The 13703-nt window shown below is 35.6% G+C and overlaps 1 protein-coding gene across 1 annotated transcript; it reads right to left on the reverse strand.

Moving 5' to 3' along the window:
* Positions 1 to 3040: 3040 nt before the first annotated feature.
* USP15 (ubiquitin specific peptidase 15) lies at positions 3041 to 12996 on the reverse strand (the record flags this gene model as incomplete). Its single annotated transcript, XM_009697292.1, has 14 exons — positions 3041 to 3409; positions 3708 to 3796; positions 4370 to 4473; positions 4885 to 5034; positions 6900 to 7015; positions 7384 to 7454; positions 7756 to 8031; positions 8161 to 8276; positions 9101 to 9289; positions 9467 to 9561; positions 9666 to 9749; positions 11426 to 11650; positions 12325 to 12483; positions 12823 to 12996. Coding segments are annotated over 14 exons (2034 nt in total), but the record flags the coding sequence as incomplete, so codon positions are not given.
* Positions 12997 to 13703: the final 707 nt, after the last annotated feature.

The following is a 13703-nucleotide window of genomic DNA, read 5'->3' on the forward strand; positions in this document are numbered from 1 at the left end:
GATGATACATCATCAGGGAACGGATCTGCACCAAAGCATCCTGAATGCGGTCTGAAGCCAACTAAAACAAGAGGACCTGGGCAGTATCTCTTCACCTCTCCTTCCCTCCTAGCCAGGCTTTAAATGACGTAATTGCTGTCACAAAATCCGTGCCGTAACGAGGAACTGCAAGCTGTCTTCTGCCTCCTACCCCGTTTTGTTTCTGTGACTCTCACGGTAACAAGGCTAACTGTATCTTGTCATTTTGGGGTCTGTGCTGATACTCAGAGCCACCACAAAGCTTTCTGTCAATGTAACTGAAAAAAGCACGCTGCAGATTTTTATCAGACATGACTCATAAGAAGAGATGTCAGGACCCTCTTTCTTCTCTGTATAAATGACTGGTTGAGTGACAATAACTTTTGGCAGACAACGTAAAGAATATGCTTTCTGTAGTTTTAATTTTAAGCATGTCCACACTGGATGAATTATCGTAACTTAGGTGTGAACACATAGTAGTTTCATGAAACTCACAACTTGGCTGAATTCCCAGAAACCTTTGAGACAGTCACACAGAACTGTTACTGATTTTTGTATCTCATTAGGAAGCTGATTACACAAACTCGGTGTGTGTAATCTTGGAAGCCAAAGTAACAATAACAAAAAAAAATAATTAGAAACTATGTAATTTTTTCCTAACTAAATGTTAGTTTGATCAATACCCTTTTAAATTTGATCTGGATAATCCAGCTATTAGTAGGCAAGTACATTCCTTCAAATAGAAGATCCCCTACATGTATATATCTATCTGCATCTTCAAAGGGAGAATGAAGTGTGTTAGGAGACTGAGCTAACAAATACTAAAGCTCCGATCTACAAATGCCAAAGCGAGACTTTGGTTAAGTCAAACCAGATCCTTTGCTCAAGTCAAACCAGATCCTTTGCTCCTTCGTGATTTTCCCAAGCAAGTTCCAGGCTACCCTGATACGGGAGTAGGAATGCAGGGGGCTCTTCGCGTGTGTCAGTCAGAGATGATCGCTTCTCTAGGAAATCTCGTCTCTCAAGTGCTCTGAAAAGAGTAAGGAAGTTAAACTCACAAGCTATTTATAGTACATAGCTTTGTACTGGCTTACTGTAATTCCACACCTAAATATAAGGTTTTAAGCCAAAAGCTTGTATCATTTTCCCTCCACCATATCGGTTTGTCTAATCTTAAATAAATTGTCGCATTTCACCAACCACCTTGGAGTTAGTGTCTTTCCATTTGATTAATTACTGCTACAGTATTACTTTTAAAAAACAAATAATAGGTTTTTATGACAATAAACTTTTTTTTTCAGCCTTATAAATGTTTTTAGAGCCAGACGAACCCCTTTTATAAATATTATCTTCTGGAAATACTATCAATCTTATCGGTCATTAAATAGCCCTCTTGTACCCGATCATACGAGCCTTAGACAAAGACTACGCATTACACAAACACTGCCAGAAAAGAATTTGTAAGAAAATGGAAGACTAAAATAAGGCCTTGAATAGCTTTATTGAAATCTGTATAAATAAACATGCGCATTTCAAATGTAAACCCAAGTGAACTCAAGTGCAGACAAAATTTTAACCTCTGTCATGCAGGAGGTTAGTTTACATTTAAAAAAAAAAAGAAACCTCAAAGCAGCTTTAAAATACCAGGATGAAACACCAGTTTTAATATCAAGGTATAAAGCAAAGCCATGACCAACATACCTCATTTATATCCTGGTCAAATGCAATCTTTTAAACTTTTAAATGCTAACATAAATAAATAATTTACCAAAATGTGCACTCACAGAGTGAACTTTTATTTACAATACACAATTTATAACCTATTGTATTCGATTAGTTCAAGTGAAGAACATCATACTTTTTGCTTTTTTTTCTTTTTTAAATTATTTGTTTAAACAGTGGGACACAAAGCAATTCTCCAGGTAGTAGATATGTGAAGTGTGCCCCCGCACTTACGAGCCCCTCTCAAAGGCAGTATTGTATACAAATCAACAATACATTCTTCCAACCAGATCAAAGGGAAAGCAGCAAATTAAAAAATGTTTCAAACTGTCACACTTATTTTGGCATCCTGGACCCCTGAACATACGTTAACTAAAATCCAATTCAAAGTTTGAACGCCTTATATACTGTACAGGTTCTGACTTGAACATGCAAATGCCAATTCTCTTATAACGAGTTACCTTTTCAGATATGCTGTAAGGCTATGGTGAATTCCATCAGGAACACACAAAGAAAATTAACAGGCCTGCCTTTAAACTCATTTCATTCGTTAACAATTTAAAGGCAGGTTATATTGAAAAAATTCTCGTCTAAGCCCGATACACAGTCATTACTATGGATACAGAATACTATTAACTGACCCTATTACAGAGTAGTTTGCAAGCTGTCAAACTACAAAAACTGGGGAGAGAGAACTTACAGCACAATTTTAAATTTTGGACTGACACCAGATTAAAATTATGCATGTCTTATAAGCAAGATAACAGGAATTATGTCTGCAGAGTAGATTCCAACAAGCAACAAAGGATACTTACATTTAATTGAAAACCTTTTTGTTAATGCAGCATGAAATCCAGAACCTGTTCCACAGCAGCAGTAAGATGAACATAATATTCTGGATGCTCAACTATATCACAAAGGTTAAAACACCTTTTCAAGCTATTTCTTCTATTGTGACCAAATTTAAAAAAAAAAGAAAAAAATTTAGGGAGAAACAAAAATTTGCTGTTTCAAGAAAACTACTGCTTATATATTTATGACATTTTTACTTGTAGTCTGTGTGACAGCCTAAGGAACACGTATATATTCATCCAGAAACTAGACTTGGCAGTAGTATTCTTGCAGTACTAAGAAAATAAATGTCAGAAGTCCACAGATTTAACATTTTAGTTATTAACTCACATCCAAAAGAAAAGAAAACATAATCCATCAGAACAGCAGCAGAAAACTTAAAAGGGGTTTATTTGTGATTTCCTATATATAGCTTGTGAATACAAGACTGTAAATGCATTAGAGACAATTTCTGTTTAAGTTTTTATTGTTTCGCTTCAAGTACTGCACATGTTAAAATGTAATAAAGATTTACATTCTGTTATCTGAAATTCCCCATCTCAGATTTTTATTCTTAATTTGGTGGGCAATTTCCCTCTTTCAATAGGTATCCCCAGTAAGAAAGTCTCTTTTATGGCTTCTAGTTCTTCCATTAGTTAGTGTGCATACAATTTTCATTTTCTATATCATTATCATTTTCATTGCTGTCTTCATCACTTTCTAGTGGGATGCCTGTGGCAGCTGAAGCACCTTGTTTGGTTTCCCGGTCAAGAGGGAAAAAGCCAGTTCCACTGATGGTGTCCTGTCTCTGGTAGAAGAGCACATACGCTGCTTTGGACTGTAGAAGAGAAGCGCAATATGCTCATGAGGCTCCAGACAAAACATTTACAATCCAAGTTATCCATTTGGTTTTTGCTTCCAAATCTATATGGCAAAATTACAAAATCCAAAGCTTTCATAGAAATTATTTTTGCACGTGGGAGCAAACCACTTTTGTTTTGTAGTGTCCTTCGAAGGAACACAAACCACTACCTACAAATTTACTGCAAGGCACTGCAATGATTTACTCTTCGTTTTATTTCACTCAAGAAGAAGACATCAACAGTCCCCATTTTAGAAACACAAAAGGTACTTGCCACTATTTGGTCCTCACATGCAGTGGACACACTACTGTCATCAAAGTAGTACCATTTTCCATCATCCTTATTTTTTGCAAAGGCAGTATCTAGGACAAAAAAGTACAACGTCTAAGGACTTTGTATCTTCACAGATGTAATACAATCAGTTGCTAGGATCTGTTACTGTCAAATACTTGACACTTAACTAACTAAAACTTACTATCCTTATTAGACTCATACTTTCACATTTCTTTTTTTTTTAAGCAAAGAAAGCCTAACCAATAACATTCCCCTTCTAAAGTCAAGGTATAGTGAGAGAGGACAGTCAAAATAAAATCCCTCAGTCACTTTTTCATTTTTCTCTCTTCTTTCAAGGAGATGCACAATGTACAAAAATACAGACAAGACAAAATCAGTTGTAATACAGCAGCTCTTCTGAAGCTCTTACGTGTTCTCTTTTCACAATATGCATAGCTAGAAGTTTAAAAGTGTCTACAATTATCCTTCAAAGCTCATTTCATATAGATTTTTCTGTTAAAATACTTGTGAAAGCATTTAAAGGTAATGAAAACACCTCCCTCAACCATTAAAAAATGCCATCAATTCAGAGTGATCAGTACTTAAAATAAACATGGGAAGAAAGCTGTCATGTAGAACGAGGGTATTTGAAATCCACTTACAATGCCCTCCTCCCATTCCTCCATAGTGGTTGGAGACAGCAATCAAGTTGTAGCGGCAAGGCCCTGCATTGGGATTAATAAGGAACTCTGACATGTCCAAGTCGCTGATTGAAAAAAAGAAAACAACAAATGACACACAAAAAACAACCAAAAGAAGGTCATGTTAATAATATTTTTAACCATTTCACATTTTGGTAGTCTTTGAGCCCTTTATATTCCCCACAAAACCCACCTACACCAGACGACACTGACAGTGCATCTGTTTCACTCTGTGAGGAGTGGAACAGGAATCAGTAATCTCAGCCAAAACTACTGATAGAGTTCTTCCATACTTATCTACTACTTTATTTTTCCAAGTTCATGCTTTTCACCTACAAGCATTCTGTCATCAGCACTTACTGGATCCACGCATGGGAGCTCAGAACAAAACCATTTCACATAATTGCTGGATTGAACCTGTGCCCTAGTCATGTAATCTTTTACACTTCCAGCAGCAAAATATTTAGGTTTCTTACTTTATTGGAAAGTCAACCAATGTATCCAACTTGTCCCTCATATATCTGCTGTAGGAAAAGCGCTTTAGATGAACTACCAGTACGGGGGGCAGTGACCACAAGTCTAACTTCTTAGTAGCCTGCTGATGTTCTTTACAGTTTGGACAATACCTAAAAAGAAAAAAAAAAATCAATTTTAAATGCCTGCAGTCCATACGTATGTTAGAATACATTACCATAGAGAAACCCAGTAACATGGAAGGAACTGAATGAGCAAAAGCTGAAACACACACACGTTCCATCTTCTGTTACTAATGCCATTGATAGCCCTTTCCAGTTTAAAGGATGAGGTACTAGGGTGCTCAGAGTAAAGCTCGACAGCTTTTTAAGCAGCACCCCCCAATACAGGGTTCTCATCTTCTACAGTAGTCCCTGTATCTTTTAGCTAAAACACATTCTTCTCATATTTTATAAAAAGACGAAGGGTTATGAAAATACTTCAGGAAAACCGACTATATGAAAAGCCATCTATAACAGACAATTGTGGTTCTTCCAAGTTTCAATGTCCAAATTCATCCATCTCCCACCTACCACTAAAACCAGGTAATAGTGACTACTGGAACATGAGAAAACTCCTTACTAAAAAACCTTGCCTCCTTAGTAGGCAAGGACTAAACAGGCTCTGACTTAAAAATTTGTGTTCCCTGCAATGCATACTCTAATCTTTCAAGAACTAAGGCTCAGGAAGGTAAGTAAGAACAACGCATGGAAGCAACTCTTCTGTGAAGTGGTCTGCGCATATTCTACATCTTGGTATCTAACAAGTAAAGATCTAGGAAAAAAATAGATGAGCTCTAATTAAAAAAGACTGCACAAGTGTCTTTACGTAGCAACATCAGATAAAGACAAGAAATTAGGAGAACTGTAAGGGCAGGCTGTAACTGAAGAACGGTTTTCCCAGTTGGCTTAGAATATCTAGAATACAAATAGCGCTGGACTAGGGATGATGGGCTCACATAGATTAGACCTGTGAAGACCTGACAAATTAAGAAAAAATGTGATTAACGACCTCTGGTGAGATGTATCTAGTAGTAACTGCTTGACTTCAGCAGTAGTTGTATTTTGAATACTCTGCTTAAAATGTGCTGCAAAAATGGAAGCACTTCACCATACTTGAGTTACATCGTATCTCAAATAGTCTATCCACTGTTGTATAATCTAGCAAACTCAGAAAAGAAACGAGAATTTCTAAGTCAGTCCTCTCTCCTGCCCAAATAAAGGAGGATCTCTGGTGACAAAGTTCGGAAGTCTCCAAAACTTTCAAGTATCCACAAAAGTGGCAGACCCTCTTTTCAAACTTAATTCTGAACTTCAGGTGTTGACGAAGGATTCTTATCTGCTAGAAAACTCCTGGAGAAGAAGGATCTTATAGGAACATCCTACAATTGTGAGTATTTAGATAAGATTCCAAATCATAATTTGGAAGAACCATCAATCAGAATAAAAGTCTCTGCCAAAAACCGTAATGGCTGGAACATGAATTCGAGAGGTTCTACTGACTGCAGACATCCCTCATCCCACAAACCTGTTGTTTAAGCACATCCCTATTTTGTGTATCAATGCAAGGCGAGTTACGTATTTGCATAAAAAAACCCTTCAGTATGCATGAACCTTTCTGATCTCAGAAAGGAATACTTGTTTAAATCACTGTGTTGGATTTGGCACAATATTATTCATTCACTGTGGATCACAGTTCACAGACCAGAATATCTTATGGATCTACCCTTCCTCCTAATTCTGAATGCATTAATTGTCTCCCATACAAACATAACCGTCTGTATATGATAACAATTTTAGCGAGGCAATGGATCAAAATAGAAAACATTTTGAGAATTTTCAACTATACTTGAAATGACAAGATTCAAAATACCATTAAGAAATCAATTAGGTATCTCTGTTAGTGTTCAAGTGTGGTTTTGATTACATTTTGAGAAATAAACCATAGAACATAACAACTTTATTTTTTTTGTCCTTACCATGGGTCTTCAGCACCTAGTTTTTCCTTTGTTGTGAACAGCTCAATGCAATCTTTTAATTTCACAAAAGGCTTTTTGGGAGGCTTATATTCCACACTTTCATGTTTTTCAAAATCCTAAAGAGAAGTATTTCTTGAGTTAAGAGAACAAATGAAACAAAACTCATTTTAGTGATGTCGTCTTACTATAAACAGTAACTACAAAGCTCCTATATATGGAAAAACTGATCAGAAACCATTCAAGCAAAAAAAGTTTTCACAGCTTCAGATTTGCTTCAAAATCGGTAAGCCTCAGATTTGCTAATTACTGAGATGTGTAATTGAAGTTTATTTATGACAACATATGTACTATGAATAATGTGAAAAAAGATATACTAGCTTCTTCTTCTGAAGACTTACAATCTCTTACGTCACATTAATTAAGTTGTATTTTTCACATTTAAGTTTTATTAGTGCTGGAAAGGGGAGCAACATAAACAGCTTACCTCCGCTGCACTATCATCAAAGTATCTCTTCTTCAATTCAGGATCCCAATCCAAAGCAAGGAAAGATCTTTCTAAGATTAAAAACATGTTTCCTCTTATTTCTTGCTTGACATGAAATTGTATTAACTTTGGGCAAACACTCTTCAAAATGGATTAAACAATGCTAGCATGAATTTAAGATGAAAAATTGAAGCACACACAATTTCTGCATTTCTAAGAGTTAATTACAAATTAATCAGTTGTACAGAGTTTACTATTGGAAAAGAGATATGTCAAATAGCACACAGACAGAATGAAACACTATTCTATGGAAGTGGGGTCAGAAAAAAGTATCAGAATCCAGTGTTGCCCAACTCGTTCCCCATGACTTACCGTCAAGCCTAGGTTGCCTATCATCAAATCTAATATGCCTGGTATCATCTTTGATGTAGTTTATGTCAGTATTGCCTAAATTATTGAACTGGAATGTAAACAATCGCTTTTTGTGTCCCGTGAGTGGTTGACCTTTGCAAGTATCCTCAGTACATAATCCATTTTCAGAGTCATTGTCACCTCCAACTGAGTCTTCTGACTGGCTGTTTTCATTCTCTGAAGGAAGTTCCTGATCCTGGCTGGATTCATCATCTTGTTCATCTGTTTCCATTTCACCTGAAACAATCGGAAGAATAAGGAGGAAGAAATGAGGTAGAATAACAATAATTGAAAGACACTACAGAATTAACTTCAGTTTCAAATTGAACACAAAATACAAAACAAGTTTAGATATTCCAGTCTTACTTGGAGATCCTTCTTCATGTATTCCATTTGGGCCATTACCATTGATACCATGGTCCTTACAGCAATGTAGGGATCCTTCAGAGTCTTCACTTTCCGTACATGTTTTTACGTATCGGCTATATGTAACAAATGAAAGCGACAGTTAGAATCAATAGATTGTTAAATATTTACATTATTCAAGCCAAATAATTAAATGGTTACAGCAAATCCTTTCTAGTGTACTGTATTCCTGCACTCCTTTCTGATTTGTTCAGAATGAACAGTTTTATTGCCTGACATGTCTACTGTTACTGGCTCATATGAAATTCTGCTTGTCTACGATCTTATGCTTTTGGCAGTTGCTTGATTTTACACAACTTGATTCTTGGTATTAGTCTCTGTCTAGAAATCACTTCTTTACCTGTTCATTAACCATATTTTTTTACACAAAAAATTTTATGGGTTCACTTACAGAGAAAGTTACATCCACAGAAAATGAAGCATAAATTTAAATTGGACAGTATATGATTCTAATTTCTTTCACATAATGACATTCATTCCAGTCTACTTTCAGAAAGTGGCTACCATGTGCTTTTAGAACATAAATTAGTATCTACTATACAAGTCTATATAAACATAGCAGAATAATTGGCAAAAAATTTCCATTTTACTAAGTCCTAACAAACAACTATGTATATAGCAGAATTAATTCCCCTAAACTGACAATACAGATTGACTCTCTACTGTCCTCTCAAATAATTTTTGGATGAGGTCATGGTAATAAAAAATAAAATTAAAATCCACACTAGTTCACATCTCAAGTAGCTAAAATTTTACATTTAATATATTTAACAGAAAGCAAATAAAAGACTCAGTTTGTTAGCAATGTATGTAAAAACAAGTGCCTACTGATTCCAACTACTAGCATCATAACAAGTCTTTCTTTAAACAACAACCTTACCACATTCTTAGCAGCAGCAGGTTATACAGTTTATCTTCCGTATTGTTTCTAGGCACTGCTATGAGAAAAGGTTGACCAAACAGTGAAGAACCACTATGGCTGTAGCTAGTGTGCCTGAACTTTTCCCTTAAACAAACAGGAATTATAACTTGTTCTGTATCTTCTGTTCTATTGATAGCAATTTCAAATCTAAAAGAAAAACAATCAGAAATACAAAGGACAACTGTCATTTGAAAGGATATAAAGGCAAAAAATTAAAAAATCATAAACCCCCAAGATTTGTCTTTATCTTACGTCTAGGTTTTAATCTTTTGCAAATGACTAAACAAACTGCAAAGAGACATGAAGCATGTTATCTGTACTTACACATAAATGTCATCACGTTCCATAATACTACTTAGATTTTCATCCATGCCAAATATCCTGTGGAACCTGTGATTGTATATATCAGTAACAATCATCTAAAAAGAAAATTGAGTATATATCATTAAATCAAGTTAGCACGTGTTAAAATGTTCCTATGTATGTTCCTACGTACATGCTTCATACAAGAAATCACTCTTACCTTATCTGCGGCAACACCAGACAAAGTCGACAATGCTGTGCAAAGATCCAATATATTTCCAATTTTGGGAACAACTACTTTGTACTAAAAAAAAAAGTCACTTTAATTTCTTAAGAGAACAAATATGCATGGGGAAAAATCAAACAACTTATCTCATCACATGTTCAGCATACTTCACGTACTTCTTTCAGATTCTTGAACTTAAGGCGTAAAGTATGTAAATCAATGAACACAAATCCCAAAAGCTGATGAAAACGTAGTAGTTACCTTCACAACTTTACTCATACAAACACACACACTTTGAATACTACATTTATTAGTTTATACAATTTTTCTTAATGTTATTTTACCTTCTCCATAAGATGACCAACAGCACCTATTACTTAGATTTATATTTCAACAGCATCTACTTATTTAAGCATTTAAATAGTATGCACGCTATTGACTAGATTCTTAACTTTGGAATACAACACAAGTTGTTTATAAATTATTACCAGGGAAAAAAGCAATGGCAGGCAATGGATAAAGACTGAATTCTAATTTCACATGAAGAGAGAGAACCTGATGATTAACAGTCAAAGAAAATCTCTCTGTGGCTTCCCTTAGTGCAGTACACCTGCAGTTTGTAATGAAACTCCACACAGGACTCTTACCTGTTATTTGCATAATAAATAAAGACAGGATTAATTAGAAATAAGGTATTATAACTTTGTAATTAATTGCCAAGCACAGCGTGTGTTTGGTATCTCCTTAAGCCTTATAGTTATTTAGACTCACAAAAGCTCTATGGAACTCATACTCTTCCCAAACTCTATTCATTAATGCACAACCATCTCACATGTCATATGGGGTCATCTTCAACTCCTGTGTTCCCCTTGTGCAAACCTGTTCTCACAAATAATTAAATTTCAAGCAGGCTCATCTCCCACTAGTTAGTACATGTCCCTTTATCTGTGACTTCCCTAACCCATATTGCCTTTGAGAACACTCCCTTTTACCCCACTTCCCTTCTTATAGTACTCTGATTTCAGGTGTTAAAGCCTTTTTGCAAGTCTGCCTAACTGCCTGTGCCTTATTTCACCTACCCTTGCTTACCCCACAAGATACAGCTAGAACCATTTAATTGTGATTTTGTTACCATACCCTATGTACATTGTTTCATGCCATTCTAAGGTGCGTAATACCATCCTTCCTAAAAAAGGCAAGGGAGATACTCTTTACAAACAAATCTCATCTAAAATTTTTTCTTTTGACGTACCATCCTTCCTAAAAAAGGCAAATCTCATCTAAAATTTTTTCTTTTGACTATGAAGTCATAGCATACAAGAATTCAGGACTACCTAATATATTTAGTCATGGGTTCTTTTTGCACCATTTGCTACCAGTATTTGTCTTCTGAGGCTACGAAACTGAGGAACTGAGTCTGGATTAAGTGCATAAATACATTTTTTATAACCAAACAAATTCATTATAGCAACACTAAAATAAAAATGAGGACAGGATACATTTTAAAGATCAAGAAGCCTCATTAACACAACCATAAAGAAATTACCAATATCTTCCTTGACACTGATAGAAATAAAAGAAGCTATGTATAGTCTTCCTCAGGCTTTCTAAGTGGGACTTCAGAACACATACCAGAAAACTAAAGCTTGTTGGATTTGCTTATCGTACTTATAAATTTAAAAAACGTAAAGGAACTTGGGTTCATTGTTAACACCACACGAATCAGGAGTTTGTACATAAACTAAGAGGCTTACCTGCATAGGCTTTGCAAGTGGATCCGTTCTAACTAAATAAACTTCCAAAGTGCGTTCTTTTTTCATCGGTAATGGAAGTGTCAAGTAACAAAAGGGATCAAAGGTTACAGATATCTTAGCACATTCAGGACAAACTAAGGTGGATTTAAAAAGGCCATGAAATATATCTACAATGATGGAATCATTTCTTTTTAAATGGTTTTCCCAGGCTTCTTCAGCAACCACCTGTAATTAAAGCACGACCTGGGTTATGACAAAGCAGTAGGAAATGAATAGTGAGAATTATTAGTAAGAGGACTTGACAGAACATTCTCAGTTACCACCCAACATAGAAATCTCGCTCCAAAGGACCCTGTAAGATACGTTACTACTGTCAGGATCACAGGTTAAAAGCTGTATGCTTTTCCTAGGAAAGACGTTCTGTCAGTGGTATTACGTAGTCTGAGAGATACTTCAAGTGGCTTGGGGCAAGACAAAAGCAAGTAAAACTAAAAATTCCACCTGAAGTAACTCATACTAACAAAAGAAATTATCTATATGCTTGCAGCTCAATGGTAGAAGAGTTTCCCTAAAGTAAAAGTACTGGAGAGAGACAGAATGCTGCATACCTTACAAAATGGAAATTGTTTTTCCACCTGAACTCAGCACTAAATTGAACAAATGGTCTTAACAAAGCCTTAACACCTTCCCACCCCCCAGTTATCTTCCAAATGACCAGAAATTTACACAGGTACTTGAACAGAATCTCCATTTTAAGGTCTTGGGTTATTTTCTGAAATTTATTCCAGAAAAAGTAACGTGTGATCAGTGTCCCAATCTTCCAGTACCCAATCATGTACAAGTATCTTGCAATGTATAGCCTTGACTAAAATGAAGAAGAGCAACATCAAAACCACTACCTTGTCTGGTCTCCCATCTGCATCCTTTAACTGAATATAAGGCTTTTTCCTAATTCGATTCAAATCCTCATGTAATCCATCCAAGAGAAAAGCCAGTAGCTCTTGACAATCTTGTTGCTGATAACCAGAAAACTGTGGTGCAAATCGTCCCACTTGTGTCTAAAAAAAATAAATACTTCTGGTACCTTAATTGTTATAAAGAATAGATACTTCCAAGACGCTACAGCAGAAACTTGAAAAGGTAAAGCTTACAGAGTTATAAAAGATAAGCTTTTCAATGGAGACTGGAAGCCAAAACTAATTCTCAAAGACCAAAAGACAAGGACGGTTGACACTTACTTAAATATACATCCAAGTGTTTTAACAGTTAAATGAATGGACTGCATAGTGATGAATATTATTTCAAATTGTTATTCTCGCATATTTCCCTAAGTTTTGTATACTTAAACTACAAAACCAAAACTGACAATGCACACTCAGGTTAAATTCCTTACTGACCTTAAATGCTCTTGGAGTAACATAGCTGTATTTTCCTGACCACATTTGCTTGATAAGCTCTGCATAAGATTTTGCTATTTCACCTCGCATTCCTAAAGGATTGTCAAAATTCAGCTCTTCTTGGTATTTATCATTGAGGAAGTATTCTGTAAGAGGAGGTGTGTTGCTCAGACACTGTAAATAGAAATACAGAATTTTTAGAACAGTGATCTGAACTTTTTCTAAACAAAGAATGTTTGAACTTTGTTAAAGCAGCCATGAACAACACTTTAAACTGTAATGCCTAGTGCCTACAAGGAAGAAAAGTGAAAACCAACCAACCAAACAAAAGGTCTTTTCCAGAAACAAATAATGGCTTTAAACCAAGACTGGCTGCAGTTATCATTACAAGTTATGCACAGATAGTATTTTTCAAAAGCTTTACGTCAGCCATCGACTGTGTGACAACACAATTTGTATCAGGCTTCAAAACAAACAAAAGAAGGTGGTTCTTGATACATGAATAGTAGCCTTATGAAACTCCTTGCTGAAAGTTGTTATAGATGCACAAATTTTACAGGGCCTCAAGGATAGACTGCTATTTTGAATCACAAAACAAAAACTTTGTGAACTCCCAGGTTTTCACTGCAAAAGAAAAAAATCCATTTCCCACAGAGCTGTAATCACTACTGTGGCACCAACAGGGCACAGCAATAGTCAGGAAACACCCAGAGGTGGCACCACAGCAATGCTTCAGGAGATTCCTATTTTTCAACTTTTTTTCAGCTTAGAACATATCCATGTACATAAGTGAATTTTAATAAAACATCTACTTGACAGATACTCCCCTCCTTTTTTTTTTTTTCTAATATGGGTTCAAACATTCATAATATGTTTTCATA

The sequence above is a fragment of the Cariama cristata genome, unplaced genomic scaffold, assembly GCF_000690535.1.
Source record: "Cariama cristata isolate BGI_N322 unplaced genomic scaffold, ASM69053v1 scaffold5773, whole genome shotgun sequence".
NCBI classification, from domain to species: Eukaryota; Metazoa; Chordata; class Aves; order Cariamiformes; family Cariamidae; genus Cariama; species Cariama cristata.